The sequence below is a fragment of the Fringilla coelebs genome, assembly GCF_963513975.1.
Source record: "Fringilla coelebs genome assembly, chromosome: 4".
NCBI lineage: Eukaryota > Metazoa > Chordata > Aves > Passeriformes > Fringillidae > Fringilla > Fringilla coelebs.
In genome coordinates this window covers 9,541,570-9,560,778 of record NC_140032.1, presented here as the reverse complement: position 1 = coordinate 9,560,778, position 19,209 = coordinate 9,541,570, and the positions used below count along the sequence as shown (strand labels likewise).

General features: G+C 38.1%; 1 protein-coding gene across 2 annotated transcripts in view; it reads right to left on the bottom strand.

Moving 5' to 3' along the window:
• The window catches only part of GRK4 (G protein-coupled receptor kinase 4), a 35,515-nt gene extending 16,527 nt beyond the window's left edge, over positions 1 to 18,988 (bottom strand). For both annotated transcript variants that reach the window (XR_014616109.1, XM_084204373.1), the window contains exons 1-6: positions 18,794 to 18,988; positions 8,383 to 8,469; positions 7,580 to 7,692; positions 3,181 to 3,258; positions 2,046 to 2,146; positions 612 to 704 (exon numbers count right to left, since the gene is read on the bottom strand). Coding sequence is in view for 1 of the 2 variants with exons in the window: in XM_084204373.1 (XP_084060499.1) it covers positions 612 to 704; positions 2,046 to 2,146; positions 3,181 to 3,258; positions 7,580 to 7,692; positions 8,383 to 8,469; positions 18,794 to 18,845 (524 nt within the window). In the remaining variant the exon portion in view is untranslated. The remainder of the gene's footprint in view (positions 1 to 611; positions 705 to 2,045; positions 2,147 to 3,180; positions 3,259 to 7,579; positions 7,693 to 8,382; positions 8,470 to 18,793) is intronic.
• Between the last annotated feature and the right edge of the window lie 221 nt (positions 18,989 to 19,209).

Sequence of the window (19,209 nt, the reverse complement as noted above, 5' to 3'; positions counted from 1 at the left end):
GAATTTACAACAAAATCAGCGCTCAAGCACCTTAATGTTTAAATGTGTGGTCACAGGGGGCTAAATTTGAATCAATTTGTAACAATTTCAACCTTCTATAAGAGTCTGACACTCACCCAGTATTGATTTGAATGTATTACATTCTGATACATATATGTAAATCTTGCTATCTTGTAATTACTAGATCTGTATCTGTACCACCCTAAAAAACCTAGTAGTTATCCAATTACCCAGTGGGTTATAATACTAGATTAATCTGTTTACTAACCACTAATTAGACCAAGTTTGAAACTAAAGGATGACAGTATTTCCAAGAAAGATTGGTATTCCACTGCACACTTGACAGCCAAATATTTCTGAATTTGCATTTACCCAATACCACTCAAAGACTTAAGATTTATCACTTAAAGGCTACAGACAGACAGTTCCATTGGAGTATTGGCTCTCCTGCTGCCCATCAACATCATCCTTTACATCTTGTCTTTCAGATCATAATTTCTTAGACAGGCAGTCTCATTTAGCATTCAGCTCTACAGCATTTCCAGCATAAAAATCAAAATTTGCCACAAAGCAAAGCTAAATTATAACACAAACATTATAAATAAACTTACTTTTCCAGCCATTTCCACTGTAAGAAACGGGAAAAATACACACTCTCCTGGTAAGCTTCAAAAGGTCTTTTGCTTAGGTATTCATGGACAATTCTAACAGGAAAATAAACAGAAAAATAAAATCCATCTTATTCTACAAAAGGCTGTTGAAGCAAGAGGTCTTATCAACCTACAGACATATATTTAAACATATCAATGAGGCTGTGGGCAGAAAAACAGCAGAGCCAGTGTGCTCTACAATGGTTTTAACCTAAATGTCTCACAAAGTGAGTGTCTGTTACAGAAAACTGTTACTGTCAAAACATTTGTGAAGGCCAAACTACTGCTACTTATAGGAACTAGACACTTTGACCTCTGCATTTTCATTGTCTTCAAACCCACTTAAACATCAGCTTCTCAGCAGGTTTTTATCCAGGTATGACCCTGCAAATATGAACTCAAAGTATCTACAAGGTTTCATGCATTCTTTGGATACTGGTAAATAATTTTTTTTTCTAGGATTTGAAATGGAAGTACTAAATGCCATATTCAAACCTTGAACACCAAGTACTTTAAAAGAAACACACCAAGATGGAGGTGGGGAGGGAAACAAGTCATTCAAACTGTAGTCAAGTATTTATTGGACAGAGGAAAGGGGACGACCTACATGAGACACTCCATTTGAGACATGTTTTATGAGCTGTTCTCACACAGCTCCTTCAATCTTATAATCTCAGCTTATTACAAAGCATGCTTATTTCTGTTGCCAGGGAGATGACCCAAGCAGTGACAAAACCTGTAGTCATCCTTCAGACATGATCAAGCATGCCTTGAAGAACCAGAAATATTAGAAACATAAAGGCTTTAGAAAGACATGTAACACTCATAAACACGTACCATCCCTCCAAGACAAGCCTCCCCTGCTACTGCTGTGTGAAATATCAGTTCATGACTGCAGAACAAAACCAAGTTGTACTGTTTTGTGTTTACTACCACAAGTGATCCTCTAATCAGCCATCTTAATGGCACGTAAGTGTTGGCCTCAGTTAAACCTGTTTTCAAGAACTTTAAATGTCTAAAGTTGTTCAGAAACCTTTCAAGCTTCAACTTGTAACTTCATATTTTTCTGAGTACCTTCATAATGGAAGAGGGTCTGTCAAAAAGTAAGAATACAGTAAAGAGAAATACCATTTATCTTACAGAATTCTTGGTGTCAGACAGTGTGATTTCATGCAAAAGCAGCATTAAAGAAAAAGCTCTGCAAAAGTCAAACATCTAAATCACATCTGAAGGAAACCTAGTCCTCTAATAAATCTGTTCCAAGTTTCTTATTTTACTTACTCATTTCAGGGACTCAGTACTTCTGGGTATAACAACTTCATATTTCACTTTCCTTAGAAAGTCATAGATTTCTCTTGTAATTCTCAAATTTAGCACTAGGCATTTTTAACTTACCTAGTACAGTCCATGAAAAGATCCTTAGAAGGGTTCTTTTCCAGTCTTGCTTTACATTCATTTACTGTTTCCTGAGGTATTTCTGGCAAGTGTGCTGCAGACTTAACATAATAAAAAGAAAGGAAAGCAACAATGAAAGCATGAAAATCAATAGAAAAACTCAAAATTTTGTATTCAAAGATAAATTAAAATTTTTAATATGGTTAAAGAACAGGAACAGGTTGACTAAAGAGAAAATCAAGAAAGTGGTATTTGAGCAAAATTTTTATTTCCTGTTATAGAACAATGCACTGAAAGTTATTTCAGTTATTTACTATTTCCGCATCTGGGGGAATAAACTTGGCAATAAGTCAAATTTCTTTTTCTTACCATAAGTCTACCACCAAAAAAGCAAGTCATCTCTTTGGCTTGGCAGGATGGAAAGAAGGAGAAAGAAAAACACAGACTGGGAAACTATTTCAAATATATCAAAGAAATCTGGGTTTTATTGAAAAATGTACGTGAATTACAGTAGTCCCAAAGAAATTCTCAAAAAGATGTGCAAATTAAGATTCTATCTGTTTTTAAGGCATCTTCAAGGCCTTTTGTATAAGGTGACCATAGCAAGAGAAGCAGAAGGAGCATCTATTCATAAAAAGCAAATATCTCATTATATACCCACAGAAAAGCTTCCACTGGATACCAAAAAAAAAAGATACTTGATAAATGTAAAAAATCAGCTATTACTGATTACCATGGAAAACAAAGTAATAGAATGCTTCAGAAGAAAACAGCATTTCACTTGGTGAAAACCTGCAGCAATTCTGAAAATTTACAACAAACTAACCAAGGCCACACAGGAGTCCAAAAGATTTCAGATGACAATACCCTGACTTAATTTGTTTTTAAATTTTCTGTAGGTGTTAAATGGAGAAAAAATTGTAATTGTAATAGTTATATAAAAGCAGAGATCAGTCAAGGTTTCCTCTCAAGTTGATTGAGCAGAATTTTAGAAGGCAGCATACCTCTCAGAAAGACAAAAATGGGATCAATGAAGTTTGAAAAGTCAATTTACTAAAAACAATGCAACTACTTAGATCTCTCTATTTATCTGACACTTATAAAGCACATGAGGAAATTTTTGCAATATATTTACCCCATTAGTGAAGTACGTCTCTAAAACTTTGAGGCCACAGTCTATGCGCTTTTCATCTGAAGATACCTCATATTCTGCCTAGGGAAGTGGAATTGAAAATGATATTATGTTCAGAGTCACTTGACATCTATTACATGATGATAGGTAAATTTTATCATGAATAACACAATACTGCTAATATAAAAGGAACAGAAGGCTATAAGGTGAAACATGTATGAAGAACAGTCCTAAGGAAAAAAACAAGCATATGGAATTTAATCTTTGGAAAACATACAAAACCTAACAATTAGTCTAAATGCAATTAGAAACTGCATCCTAGATGTTAAACTAGATCAATTACAATGAAATAGTATTTATGTAGTATTGTAGGACAGAATGATCCAGATAGAAAATAGTCGGGAGTACAATAATCAGCTTTCTCTTCACTGTACTTTTTTTCCTTTGTTTCCTTCATTTTTTCCTTCCTTCTTTGCTTCAGTTTTGGGTGAAACTTGTACTTTCTACAAGCTTCTAAACAAGATCTAAACCAAACCCTACATCATTCTTTGAAAAAATAAAATTGACTAGATACAAATTTTGAAAGTTTTTGACTTAGTAACATCTGGTACTGAGATGAAGAAAAAGAGAATTGTGTAACACTGTGCATTTTGCAGATAAACAACTGGCAGCTGAACAGAGCTCCAGAAGTAGTTACTTATGGAAAAACCCACAACCAACAAATCACCACACAGATACTACTACTGAAAAACTCCAATAACTACTTACTATTAATAATTTTATGGAAAAATCTAGAAGCAGACATCAGAAGTTACAAGATTTAAAGACAACCTAAAAACTGGGGAAAGAAGAATCAGAAAAGAGCAATCCCAAACAGCAACCCACATTAGGTTTGTTAGCTGGGCCAACTCAATCAAAGCTTATTTCCTATGTCAGGATGTAAATGCATGCACCTAGGAACAAAGAATACATGGCAGACTTCCAGAATGGAGAACTGTATCAAACAAAACAACAGTTGGGCTTATTGGGACAACAGTCATTAAAAACCTCATTGGAGATTACAAGTAATTGATGTAATCAGAAGTTATTTACCTTTATAAAGAAAACTAAAACACTAAAAATGACAGTCCAAGAATCAAACACACACACAATACTGGAAATAACGGAATTCCTGATTTCCAGTTCTGCCATTAATGACCACTAATCAACACTGACTCAAGTCATCAACATCTTTTTCTACTGAGACATTATGGTATCACCCACTTCAACACCATTAAAATCCACCAATCCAAATGCAAGCCGTAATTTCTGCTGTTCAATTCCTGTGTTTGCACAGTTGCACAATTCCACAACAAAAAGTGGAAAGGAAATGGTAAGGAATTCTTCTGCAACTGCTAATCAATCTGAGCAAGTCAGAACAGTTTATCAAGTTCAGCAGTCTGCTTAGCACGTTTAACACTAATTTGATACAATTAGTTAGGCATACTGCTTTAAGTGGATAGTGTAATTTAAAAGGAAGTTTGAGAGGTGGCCTTTCCAAAGAATTCTGTTACTTACAGGGAAGTTTGAACTGTCACTGATTCCTTTTCATATGTGAGTAACCCTGTCCCTAGCTAGTGAAATGAGTCACTAGATTGGATAACTCATTCCTCACTTTAAGTTCTGTCATTTACATTCAACTATTTCACAACTCTTCTTTCTGTAAAGCCAAGCTGACTCCAGAGTTTTAGGTCACGCCTTCCCAAGAACTGGACCTTACCAGACTCAGTATTCAGTACAGGTAGACAACACAGCATTGGTACTACCTTAATTTTGGACTCCTGAAGTAATCACACTGCTGAAATCACATTGCTTCATGTAAAAGAGTCAGACAACTGTAGTGACTAAGATGCAAGGTTTTTAAGGTTATGACATTTCATTTTGGGAAATTTTTTTTCCAAAATAATAAGTCTAGAATTTCTTTAATATTTTAAAAAGCTAAACTTAGGAAAAGCCAAGGTAAAAAGCACACAGCCTCAGCTTTTGCTTCTTGTGTTGTCTTACAAAGAATACCAACCATAAAAACCCCCCAACCCCTAAAAGATCAAGCTAGCCGAAGTCCACAAAAGGGAATCAGGCTAACTCAGGAACCATCTATAAGAGATAGCAGGTATTTTATCTCACATCCTTGATCAAGACAGGATGCACGTTTCAGATCATGAGTCACCAAAGGTTATCTCGTTTCAATGACTCCCAAGAATAATTCTTCCTCCTGATTTTTCAAATGGAAGTTAAACAACAAATACAAAAAGGTAATTGTGAAACCATGCCTTACATCAGATTATCTGAGCTATGCCATTCTTTGCTAATTCACAGAAGTGTTGCAATCCACACAACATTATAGGTTGCATATTTCAAAACAGTTCAAATTTTTTAGATAGTGAAAAACAGTTACTTCTTAGAGACAGTTTTACCTGAAAATTACATTTGTAGAGCAAGGACACCTGCCTTACAACCTGCTTTACAGCCTAAGATACATTCTCTTTTGTGCTGCCAAAGATCTTGCTACTCCTCATCTAAGATATAAGGATTAAAATGTGTACAGAAATTGTAAGCATTAAGGGTAAATCCACAGTTGTCAGTGCATGGCACTTATTAAGGGCTCTGGTTTATATTCACTTCAGGAATGAAAGCTCCACTGTTCTGGATTTCCATTCGGTCCATTCAGTCTCCAACTGCCAATCTAGTCTCTGCAATCTGGTGCTCAAACAGCTCCTGGGAGTCACAAAAGTGAAACACACCTGTGGAGTAAGTCCAATTGCACACAGATTCTTTGACAAATATAAACAATTCCACCTATTTGACACTGAAATTGTTTTTTAGCTGATCTAGTGCCTCAGTTTTTACTACCAAGGGGGAAGGAAGATACTGTGAAATAGGAGTCACAACAATAATCCCATGTACATTCCTTATACCCTGCCTCTTCCAGAGCCATCTTGCATTCCAGTATTGTAGTTTGGGATGCATGCAAAAAGCAGCACTATCCTGCTTCTGTCTTCTTTGGCCATTTGCTCTCTGCATGCAAGAACAAAAATGGCTGGACTGAGAAAACCTGTTCTTTTGTCAGCAATCTCAGTATGAGACTGTATTTTATTGCTCTTGGATTAACTGTGAGGGACAAAGAACAAAAGCTCTGAGCTGTTGTTCTCTCCTCTTAGGGCTGTTTTGTGCCTGCCTAATCTCCTCATTACTTTCCCCCTCCCCAAGAGGGTTTTGGGCTGAGGATTTTTTGCAAAATATAGCTGTGGGCACACTTCCTTCCTCCCTTGCCATTCAGCATTAGATATCAAGATGTAAATATATCAAGACCTTTTCCCTTAGTCTCAAAAAAAATGTTTTTTCTCCTTCCATAGACGGTTCTCTAAATTTCCATCTCCATTACATAGTTTTTAATTAGCACATGCTACGTAGCCTAGGGCTTCCATGCAAGTTGCAACATTTTTAAGTCTATGTTTATAACATTTTGAAGCCTGAGTATAGCAAGTAATATTCATAATGCAGACATCCTTTCAGGCTCTAGAAGCCAAGAAGCACGTCTCCCTAAAACTGCTTTTCTCTTTCCCATCATGCCCATTTCTGTAGCTCGGACCATACCAAGATGGCAGGGACTTCATAGCAAACACTGAACATTTTCCTTTAAGTAACAGAGATGGTTTTTGACATCAGAAGTTACAGCTTTACAGTCAGCAAAGCCTATGTTTTCACACTATGAAGCATTAGGAAACAGAGGTGTATAGAGAAAATTAATAAAATGGTTGTGTCTTAAACAAGCAGGCAGCTAAACGCCACACAGGCGCCCACTCACTTCCCCCCACTAATAACCAGAAGGTCAGAAGTGAGAAATCTTGCAGCTTGAAATAAAGACAGTTTGATAAAGCAAAGCTGCAAGTACAAGAAAAGCAAAGTAAGAAATTCATTCATTTCTTCCCATTGGTAGGGAGATATTTGGCCATTCCCAGGAAAGCAGGGCTTCATTCTCATGTATAAATTGTAACTTCCCCTCCTTCCTCTTTCCTTCCCCCAGCTTTTATTGTTGAGCATAGCACCATATGGTATGGGATATTCTTTGGGCTCAGCTGTCCTGGCAGTGTCCACTCTCAACTTCTTGCACCATCAGCCTCCTCACTTTTAGGGCAGCATGAGGACAACAAAGGCTTTGACACTGTGTAATCCCTGTTCAGCAAGAACTAAAACATCTTTGTTACCAACATTATCTTGGTCTAAAATCCAAAATATAGCACTGAGCTACAGTGAAGAAAATTAACTATATCCCAGCAGAACCAGCACAAAAATCCAATATTTACATAAAAGAATATATAAGACACTGCCTACTGATAGCCATCATCTATTTCTCAATACTTACCACTGCATCCAGAAATTCAATGCATCTTTTCAAATCTGGTCTAGAATCACAGAACTGTCTGAAGAGAAGTCTTCCTATTGGCTGTTTGTCACAAAGCTGGTTATAGTCTCTTTCTAGGGAAAAAAAAAATATATAAATATCTTTATTTATTTTTATTTTTGTAGTAGAACAAATGGGACATTACTCCCATTTGGGGTCAGAAAAACATTACTCAAACATGATGATTTTACATTAACATGTTTATCAAAGATACCATAAATATGCAATGATTCCAAAGAATAGTGAAACACTCTTTAGTCACGTCTGTATTCTACTGACTATCCCATTTACTAAAAACACACTGAATTATATGCTTGAGGTTAATTTAGGATAGGGTGCAAAAAGCCACCATACTGTGAAACAGCAATAACAAAGCAAACAAGATTGTTTGGAAAGAGGGAACACAAGACAGTAACAGAAAAGGTTTAAAAAACTATTACAAGACATTAAGGAAAAGGGCAAAATATACTACCATCAATTTATAATGTGATCCTTTTTTTTTAATTCAAGGTTTTGTAAATCTATTCTTAAGGAACAGTTTCCTTTAACAAAAAAAAAAAAGCTGTGATACACTTTCATCTTCTCATAAATTTTATTTTCTCCTAAGTTCTCTACCATATTGCAACTTCAATAGCTTTTTACTTCAATAGTTTTTTTTTTTTTGCTATTTAGCATTTAGAAGCAAGACAGAATCCTTTCCATTACCAGCACCAAACTCTAATCCATCTCTCTCCCAGGAGAGGTTTTATTCAGGGGACACTCACCGATGGAGCACCGAATACCCTCACAGTGACTGACAGGGGGCAACTTCAGCATCTCTTTCCATTTTTTACTACGCCCACTCCGTTTGCCTAGAAGAAAATACGAGTAAGATAAAACACAATACTGTGTCAGAGTAAAATTGAACATAACATTAACAGCATAAAATTAGGTCAGTTCTACACAGATGTGTCAGACTACTTTTCATGCCTAGAAAGAAATCCATCTAGAAGGATATCCAAACCAATAACAAATGTGATACAGAAGAACTTGAATGCTTTTTTTCATGTTTCATGTAAAGTCTTTTCCAGGATAAATATTTCACATTTTGTCTGTGTATGTAGAACTTCTCTGCAGAGAAAAGACAAATAGCTAGGTATTTTAAAATTCACAAACAAAACTGCAACATTGAAGATGGAACAAAAAAAAAATTTGAGTATTATCTCTCAACCATGGTAAAGAAGGGAAGAAATTAAAGTTGAGTAACAAAATACCAAGAACAAAGTTCTTAAACACATTTTTCAATAATAAAGTTGTACATAAATATTGTCTTTTTAAGGGCAGTAATAGCAGTAAGAGTAGATCCCACTAATAAATGTGAGGGCATAGCTCAATACACACTATTTACTCTAGACCATACAAGGATACCAGGAAAAACTTAGCTGTTGTAAAATGTAGATATTTTCAATGCTTCAGATTTCACAGCACTGGTGTTGAATTAGTATTGATTTTTTAAAACTACCACAATGTTTTTCTCAGTTTCTAAAAAAATATATCTGTGGTACATCTTCCATGTTACATTGAAAACACATTTGCGTTTCAGCACATTATCTTGGCCAATTTCATTTACAGAAGATAAGCATACTTATTAAAAAAGTAGAGATAGACAGGAACCTATACACACTTTCAGATCCAAAACATTTCTGTGGAAGAGTAATTTAGTGCTGCAAAAGACTAAAAGATTTTACTAAGCTATATGATCAGATGCATTTCCACATGACAGAGCAGCAGCAAATCTACAGAGAGGCTTTCTCACCACACCAAAGCAATACACACTGTTAACCACAATGGGAGAAAAAGGAAGGGAGTTACCCAATGTAACCTGAATAGAAACTAAGCAGCAAAGGGTACCAAACTCTTTCAGAAGTAGTGTTAGGGTGAAAGGAACTAAAATCTTCAGAAAAACAAAACATTTGTTTTTTAATGCCCCTCTGTACTCAAACATACAGCTTCTTGAACCATTCCACCAATGCAGTTAGACCAGTCCCAGCTTGGTGTACTTTGGTTCATACCAAATTCACACCAAATTTTTTTGGCTCATACCAAATTTATCCTTGCTAACAGGAATATTGACATCTTACTGTGCTGTAGCCACAAAACATTCTCAACTCTAGTATCCCTAGAAAGGTGAAAAAATAAAGACTAAAACACCTATAAACATTGGCTTGTGGACATCCTTTGAACTGACACCTACTCTCTAAAAAAAAATGCAAACTTCTTCTGCACTTCATTTTCTAATAATCACTTTACAGGTCATTTGCCTTCCATGAAGTTTTAGAACACAAAATATGGAATTTACTTCTCATCCTATATTTCAAGCAGTACCAGAACTAATAATGAGGCTGTAATTACCAGCATGATTAAAACAAACTGTGACTATTCTAACAATATATTTTTGATCTTAAAAAAAAGTTGGATATATGCTTGAGGAAAATCAAATCACACAAAACATAACACCCTTCTAACAGAAGTGAACACAAAGAAAATCAAGGAATATTATCAAGGAATATAGATTGCCTATATACATACATTGAATAACAAGGCCTGGATATAGATTATGTGATCATGAAAACAATGGATAGAAGTGTCAGGTTCAGCCATGTAATACTAACCTGCAACGTTCCACAGAAGTTAAACTGCTTCCGTTAGAAACTGCTCAGAAAGACTCAATTGTGCATGACACCACACAATCAGTACTGATCAAGAATGATAAACTGAACCCAAATTCATATCACACTGCTGTTTGTAAAATGCAAAACGAACTGTGATATTTATCAAGAATACCACGTTCTGAAGCACTGTCAAAGAAAAAACTCAACCCATCCCAACCCAAAAAAAAGGAGAGGATGGCTAGTGCATTTTACTTCAAGTCCAACACAAAAAGGGCTGAATTTTGCCCAAATATTTGGTCAGTTATTTACAATGTGACCATTATGAACTTCATTTTACAAAAAGAACACATGCTAGAATGCAATTGAATTCACCATCCTACAGAAGTCAATAAAGGCTACATAAAATTTATTAATGATACACAAGAATCAAGTGCTTAGCAGTATCAACTAAATCAATGTGCTCTCACTTTTCTCTGAACTGACTGTTCTTGTACTTACAGCAAATGCAATTGTAAAAGTCTGTAGGTCCCAGTAATGTAAAGAGCCATTTCTGGTAAAAGTTATGGCAGGAGGCCAATTTGTTTGTCACGTTATTCCCTAACTGCAAAATCCTTTTCCATTTCTGAGGCAGCTTAAAAGAAGTATCAAATCAAATTATAACACTTGTGGTTTGAAAGTGTCTTAATATTGATTTCAGAGCTTCTATTCTGAATCTCATTCTAAAACACTTCAGATAAAATTCTTCCAGAAAGACCAGGAGCTCACTTTCCAACAGAAGAGCCAGAAAGCCATTAAGTTAAGGTGCTTTTTGGTTGACCTCTGTGTCTCAGATGAATTACTGATTTTTGCCTCTTTCAGAAGGAATCACGGCTAAAAGCAATGTCCAGCTTGAAGCAAACTCATCTTGTACAAAGAGAAGGGTGGGTGCAGCAATACACCATTACAGTGAGGAGAAACTTCAATCACATTTTCAGGTACACAAGAACCTTACCTTTTCCTTCTCCCCAAATTACTTCTTAGAGTTACTATTTCAACACTTAACTCTTAACCCATTTTTGCTTCTTAAAAACATACATACTAAATTCAGTTAGATCAATGCACTAGAATATGGAATGGGCAAAATGTTTAGATGTTTTATTTCAACTTTTTTTTTAATCGTCAGAGAAATATTTGAAAAATGTATGTAAGGCAATGCAGTTGGCTTATTCATCAGTAAAACCACAACCAGTTGCAAAAAATTAAACTGCTGCGGCCACAACCTATGTCAAGAAATAAGAATGCGTTTTAAGTCCTCAGATGCACTTCTCAGAGCCACAGAGATCTTCCTTGCAGACCTAATCTGCAGACTGACTCTCATTTCAGTGAGCACAATGTTCACTGAACATCATTAAATCAGTTTTCCTTGAGACAATGAATTTGGATTCTGTCATGCAGAATCCTTCTTTACTGGCACTGAGATTCTGGCATAGAGCTTTTTGTGCCCCAGCTCTCCTGCCTGCGCAGGACAAGCACCATGTATCTGAGGCTGAGAAGCACACAGCTCTGTAGCACTGGGGTGCACGATTGCTACAACTTCATTCTTGCAAAACTGATTCCACAAACCAGATTGTCAGATACCAGCTGAGAAATTCATACTAGACCACACCCAGATAAACTCTGAAAGCCTAAGACTGCAACAAGATGACAACCTACAGCACGCCTTTAGCGTATAAATCAAATCAATTGGTTCAAGGAAAAATGCAAAACAATTGATGCAGGAACTCTACATCATCTACACTGAGACACATGAAAATAAGCTGGGTACATACACTACCTTAAAACATGTCTTTCCCACAGCAAAGGCAAGTTTCCTAATAGATTTAAAACTCACATGAATTCAAATCTTCTCCTAGTTCCAGACACATCTTTCTTCAAACCACTCACAATACAGATTAAAACCTTTCACTAAAAAAAAAAATAAATCAAAACATTCCTGTTTAACTATGACCTTATGCTATACAGGCATTTATAAACACTACTCATTGAGTAACAAATTTTGCTTTTATGCCCTTATTGGGCAAGATCCACCTTCAAGACACAAACCAGTCTGGAACTAATACCTCAGCTCCTCAGATCAGACCATAACACTGGAACAGCACCAAGTTCAAACCAGAAGACAAGCTCACACATACCATCACCTGAGGAAGGCTGTCATGCTTCAAGTTCTAGAGACAGCTCATAAGATACTGCTGTGGGGGTTCACAACAACCTCCTCCATTCTGCAGGTCAGGCGAATTTTTGACAAAATACAATTTGTATCAAGTTGTATTATGCCAAACTACAAGCTTGCATCAACTCAAGCCTGGTCACAGGGTCACAGCTTAACAACTACTTAAAGAGAGTGGAAACGCATTTTTATGGACAAAGGGAGTTTTTGTTGGGTTTTTTTGTTGTTCTTTTTGTTACCCCCCCCAGACATATGATAAATACAATCTGGCCGGTTCTCAGTAAACTTATCAGAATCACCTGGCTGAAAATTCAGGTTTTGGCAGAAGGTTAGCACCTAACTCACCAGCATTAGAAAGGTCAAGGTACTTCTGAACACAAACAGAAGCAAAAATGCAAGTAGTACAATAAATAAACAAAAAATATCTATACATTACAGATTGTTACAGCATTTATAAGATAACAGGCCTCACATTCCTGGATTCAAGTACATGGACTCCAGCAAGGTAATACTCGAGTGCTCTGGCTCATCTGACTATCAAGGCAGTAACACAGCAGGCAGTCAAAAGCCCAGCTCTCTCCGTGAACATTTGTGCCGTTTGTTTACGTGCACAATCATTTATTGTTCCCACAGCTAACACCACTCGAACAACTGGTTCTTCACATGGGCTCTCTATGCAGCTCCAGTGATCATGTGCACACGTAGGAATGCCAGAGCACACCCTCTGCACAGCCTCTGCACTTCACCAATTAGGTGTGCAAGGGAAAGCTGGGATCAACTCAAGTAAATGTAACTGATCTTAGCATTTATCAATCTGTTCTTGCAGTGAAACATTGTAACATCTCTGTATACATTTCGAGATGTCTCTAACCAGCCAATGAACAGGGTTTACAACGGGGAAAAAACACCCAGAACACTGCAATTTTACAGTCAACAAACAAAGAATTTTTTAGCATGATAGTACACTAAGAGTGCAACAGATATTACAGAAATTAAATCCCTTTAAACTGATTGTGAAACCTCTATTGTAATTGCCACATTTGAAATAAGCAAAGCAGCAGCGTGTATCAATTACTAGACTTCTTGTGTTGTGTTTATTTAGTAAATGTAATTATTTAAGATTCCAACTTGCCCACATGCATTCTCCTTACAGTTCATTAAATAAAGGACAAAAAGGCAGGCAGTGTGCATAATTCTGTACAAACACAGGAAGACATGTTTCCTGCCACAATGAGTTTACAGCAATTTAAAGCACAATGCAATAAGAGTGCAATAGAACATAGGAGGCAAACGAGGGAAGAACTGACAACAATTGAAGGCAAGTACAAAAACTCTCAGCACTCTCATGTTAAAATTTGTATTTGCTGCTGGTGGACTTTCTGGGTATGAGTGTGCCTTGCTTTCCCACTTGTCCGACCCCTGAAATAATTAAAGAATGTAGTTCAGTTCAATAGCCAAACTGATCTCAGCAATCTCCATAGAATTATCTTCCTAGTTACAAACACACACAAAATAGGATATCTTCCTTGTATCATCAGCACTATACTGAAATATTACCTTATACTGCAGGCAAAAGTAGGATTTATTTTGCTTCCAGAATTATTTCAATTGCTTTCAAGCCCAGACAGATAAAACTCACTATTTGAGTGGACTGGTCATTTTCTGTGAAGAATACATCATTAAGGTAATTATTCTGAAACAAGTATCTTACAGGATTCATATAAGCCAAACTGTGATCACATTCTGCTACTGAAAGGTTCCTTCCTTCTAAATCCATCCTTGGACTGCACCTAGCAATTATCAAATCTGCAGGAGCTTACTGATTCATATGAAAACCAACTTTGGGAAGAAAACCCCAAACCCAAACCAGCCAGCAACATAAGGAAAAAACCACCTCAAAAACCCACATACCCTAGATTGGTTCATGGATCCAGCTGGCAACTGCCTTACCCATTCTGCAACCACAGGCTAGAACCATACAACCAAGAACTGGGGGGAAATTATTTGAGGCATGACCTTAATTTAGCCAAAATCAATGATAGTATCAGAGGATATTCTATGCCTAACACAGATCCAATTCTCCTTCCCAAACTGCTCCTGCCACAGCAATATAAATTAATTTTAAAGTGGATGCAAATGGACCAGGTATGTTTAAAATGTACTCTTGGCATAAATCCTCACCTGGGGTAAACTGCCACTGACTTCAAAGGAATGATGCATCTACCCTTTGGGTGTATTTTTTTGAGACTACTACTTTAGGCAATGAAAAAAGAAAGACTCCTAAGCAGTTTAAAACGTACATGGATTCATTTCTTTCCTTCCCAACATCACAGACTATGTGTGGGGATGCTGAAATGAATTCAGGGCTTACATATACTCAAAGAATTTACTGAGAGCGACTGAAATTAAAACAGAAGATATAAAGAGAAACGTGAACCTAAAATAAAAATTGGGAGTGGAACTCTTGTTTTTCAGAATAACCTTGTTTATATTTATTATTTCTCTCCATTTATGGGACAAAGTCTTCCATGCCCTTCAAGTGAAACTAATTTCAAATATTTTTCTGCTGGGAAAAAAACGAATGTGCTAATTTCTCTGTTCCTGTACACAACTAGAAAAACATATTGTTGTACACTACTCTTTCACACAAATCTGAGTGAGGAGAACATGGACTACCTGGTGTGAAAGCTTCCAATCTCAGTTCATACATCACTATCACTTAATATTTACGTGGTTTTGTACCTCAGTTCCTGCATTTCAGCACTCATAAGCTCAACTTTGAGATTGCTTTATAATCTCTTGTTTTTCTACTGAGTCACCTGTGCTTGTTCCACCATTGGGTTCACCTTAAGAGGAAGTTTTCCCCTTTTTCCTTCCCACATACAGGTTTCTCTCAAAGAGTAATGTATCACAAGAGGAAAGAGGAGGATTGACACAGAGGGCCACTTAACCCTCAGGCAACCCCCCAGGCAACTAGGACAGGGAATCCCAAAACACCTTGCACTGCAGTTTTCATCTGAAGGCAAATCCCTCCAGGGACAGGCCAGTTTTGGCAGAAGCAGGTCAACTGAAAAACTGGACAAGAAAAGAAAAACTCGCAGTACAGCTCCCGACTCCTAAACCTTTCATCCATGGAGTACCAAAGGGTACTTTGTGCCATCATAACATCTTCTAGTTGTAGGTACATTCAAGAATCGTATATTATGTTATCACTAACACCCACACGTACAAAGAACTGGCATTTGATTATTTACCAAGTGGCTTTAAAAGAGGATAAGGAATCCTGATGGCTTCCCTTCTTATCATAGAGAAATGTTGCAGTTGCTACAGAGACATTACAAGTCTTTAATGAAAAGAGATAGGCTTCTATTAAATGGTGTTTTATTAAAAGCTAAGAACATCCTCTTAGAGACAAAATTCAAACTTTTGAGGCTGGGGGGAAGCTGGGGTTTTGTATGACCTGAAAAATGGAATTAGTAAACTCCTATAAACAGACGTTATCCTCACGCAAATTGAATTAGAAGATTCACGCCTCTAATGAAATAAGCCAGCAGTAAGACTGAGTGAGTAGGTAGATAGTCTAGAAACAGAAAGCAAGAACACCTTTTTTATTGTGTAAGAGAAGAAAGTAACAAGAAGAGATTCATTTTATCTGAGTTCCTTGCTCTCTAATAACATAGATCAAATTTATTTTTGATGTATCAAAGCAGATTTAAATAGTAGACATGAACCTTGCTGTTCAAGGTGTGCTGATTCTGCACACCTATAAATGTAAAACCCAAATGATATTCACATCCTATCAACATTCACATCCAGAAGTATTAGAGTACCTAAAATTAGAGGAAAATGTGTACAAATCTGGTGTATGTGCTCAGTAATATTTGGTGTTATTTATTGGGAATTTCTAAATTACCATTAGGCACCTGTCATAGTCTTTCAGCAGAAGTGGACAGGTACACATCTTTTATTGTTTCTATAGTTATAAAATGAAAATGACATATCTTGGGGGTTAAAAGACTTTGTAAGATGTATTCAAGGGTACAACCTTTTACTACTCTCATCTTCATCAGAAAAGAGTCTCAAGTTGGACTGACCCGTGCCACAATTAAGCCTCACTGATTTCTTTTGACATGTACCACAAGTAAAGAATAAGAGCACAGTAATTCGCATGTTATTTTATTTTCTTGTACAACTAATTTGTTATCCAGGTGAGCACCTTCTCTCACCTACACTCACAAGAAGGATTATCGACATGGCTAAGCTTACACATGAAAATAAGTGAAGCAGCTATTGTAAATTAGCTTTGGATTTTACTTTCTTCCACAAGAAATAATTCTGCGCTTTTCCATGCTACCCCACCTCTCCATACACTATAGAGTGTGACAATAGAAATGTGGGAAGGAAATTAATTTGAAAGTCTGCTCTTCTGTCCCAGTTGTGAGGCCCTTTTAGCAAAGAATATATTAAAACATCTATCTCACACACTAACTTCACAAATCCCATTGCCTTGCAATTGAAGGAAGGCACATAAGAACAGAGCTGGGACAGGGATTTTATGGAATGGTCTTGACAGATGGAGTAAACCAGACATTCCCAGACCAGCCAGAGTATGCAACAGACAGAAAATACTTTCATTTCAAGGAGGGTTTTGAAAAATGTGATATAAAAAGTACCCCATGCACAGGCATTGAGACCTGAAAAGGTAAAATACCTTCTACCGATTGATCAATGGAGTTCTGGAGTTTCAAAGCCAGAATTCACCTTTGTTGTGCATGCTTCCACAACAGAGCCCAGGCCAGTTGAAGGTACAAAGAGAGTAACAGATTATTGCCATTACTTTTTTAAGTTTCACGTCAGGTAGAACTGATCTTCACATCAGCTGCTCTCCGACTTTCATTTAGTTCATTAAAATATCTCGTTTGGTCAGTTCTACCACTATAATTTATTTTAAACATAGTGAAACCTTAACTAAAGAGGCAGCCTGACATTAAGCATCCACTTAAAAGCCTCTGCAGATTACCACTCCGCTTTTTGTGGTGAGGGTTTGGGCACAGTAAAGTTTTGAGGCAGATTCTACTTTCCTTTCATTTCTCAGATCACTTCAATGCAAATTCCAAATTCAGGCAGCACCACCACAGACATGTTACCGTCAGTGAAACCAGCCAAAACATGTCCTCTAGTTTGAGGTGGTCTCTTCAGCTAAGGTTGGAAAATGGCCCAAAATTGTGATCACTGTTCTGTTTTTTAAACCCCACTTCAAAGTCAAAAAGCTGATTTTCCTCTCTTGCTGCTTAAGGCAAATTTAACTGGATACACATATGGCGTAAGTGCCAAACCCATTTAGAGTTGGAGGAACTTGCAAAACATACAGAGGCAGATTCTGCTGCTCTTACTCACTTTAAACAGCTCCAGCTTTACTAATGGGACTTCTCAACACAATTAAGACAAGCAGGATCCAACCAAAAAAGAATATGCACATTCAAAGTTGAAAAATATAATCCGCACAAAGTGCACTGGTATTCCAGAGAGACATTCAAGTGGCCATTTAATGGACAGTTATATACATGAAAAAGCAGTAGGACAACCTTAGTTCAGGATGTTTTTTTAAACAGCAGCCACGTGCTATACTAAAACTAATTATCTACCCAAAACTTTTGTTAGCTGGGGGGAGGAATCAGCAGCTCAAGGTGTAAGTGCTACTCAAACCGTAAGTGTTAATCTAATGGGAAACAGCACACTTTTGTATTAGGATAATACAAAATAGTCGACTGCAAAGTACAAGTCACATTCAACAGCTACGTTTTTCACAGGCAGGAATTTCAGCAAGATGGAGTGCAAGTTTTTTCCAGAGAAGATTTATGTCACTTTATCGTTTATATCCATAAGCATTTATATTTATAAACAAACTAAGAACTTACAGATTAACGACCTTTTTAAAACATCCAGCAAAAACATTATTAGAATCAAGGGGGAAGGAGGAAGGGGTGTTTTTTCAGAAGCAAAGCCACAAGCCAGTAACTCCAAACAGATCCCGCGGGAGGAGCAGGGCAGGTGCCTCAGGGCACTGCCCGGGACTCACTGCCCGCCCCGGGAGGGCTCCCGCCGCCACCTCGAGGGGTCCCCGCCCCGCCCAGACCCCCTGCCCGGCAGCGTCTCCTCCTTCCCAGCCTCTTCTCCTCCATCACTTCCTCTCCCCCTCCTCGCGGGCCCCTTTACCCCTCACCTCAGACCCTTTTCCTCCCCCAACATACGTCCTCAGCCCGCCCCGCCTCGAACTCCCGCTTCTCCTCCTTCTTCGCCTCGCCCCGCGGCTCTCACCCTCCCGGGCTTTCAGCAGCACCGTGTTGGCCACGATGTTCTCGATTTCCATGGTCGGGGGCTCCTTCCCCTCAGGGCAGCCGGAGCGGAGGCCGCCCCTACAGCCTCCTTCGCCCCCTCCTCCAGCCCCGCCACCACCGCGGCGCCAAGCCTCGGCTCATCCGGCCCCAGAGGACCTCAGCACTGCGCTCGCCTCTTCCCCATCACCCGCTGCTCGCCCCGGCACCGCGCTCCCCCTCCCCGAGGGCGGAGACGGAGAGCAGGCAGCGCCCTCCCGCCCCGGCCATGGCTCCTCCGCCCGCCGCAGGCAGCACCGCCCCTGCGCTGCCACCCCCTCACCGTTGCCGGGACTGCAAGTCCCAGCAGGCAGAGCGCGGTGTGCGCTGGGGACACGCGCGCGCGGTGTCTCGGGGGCC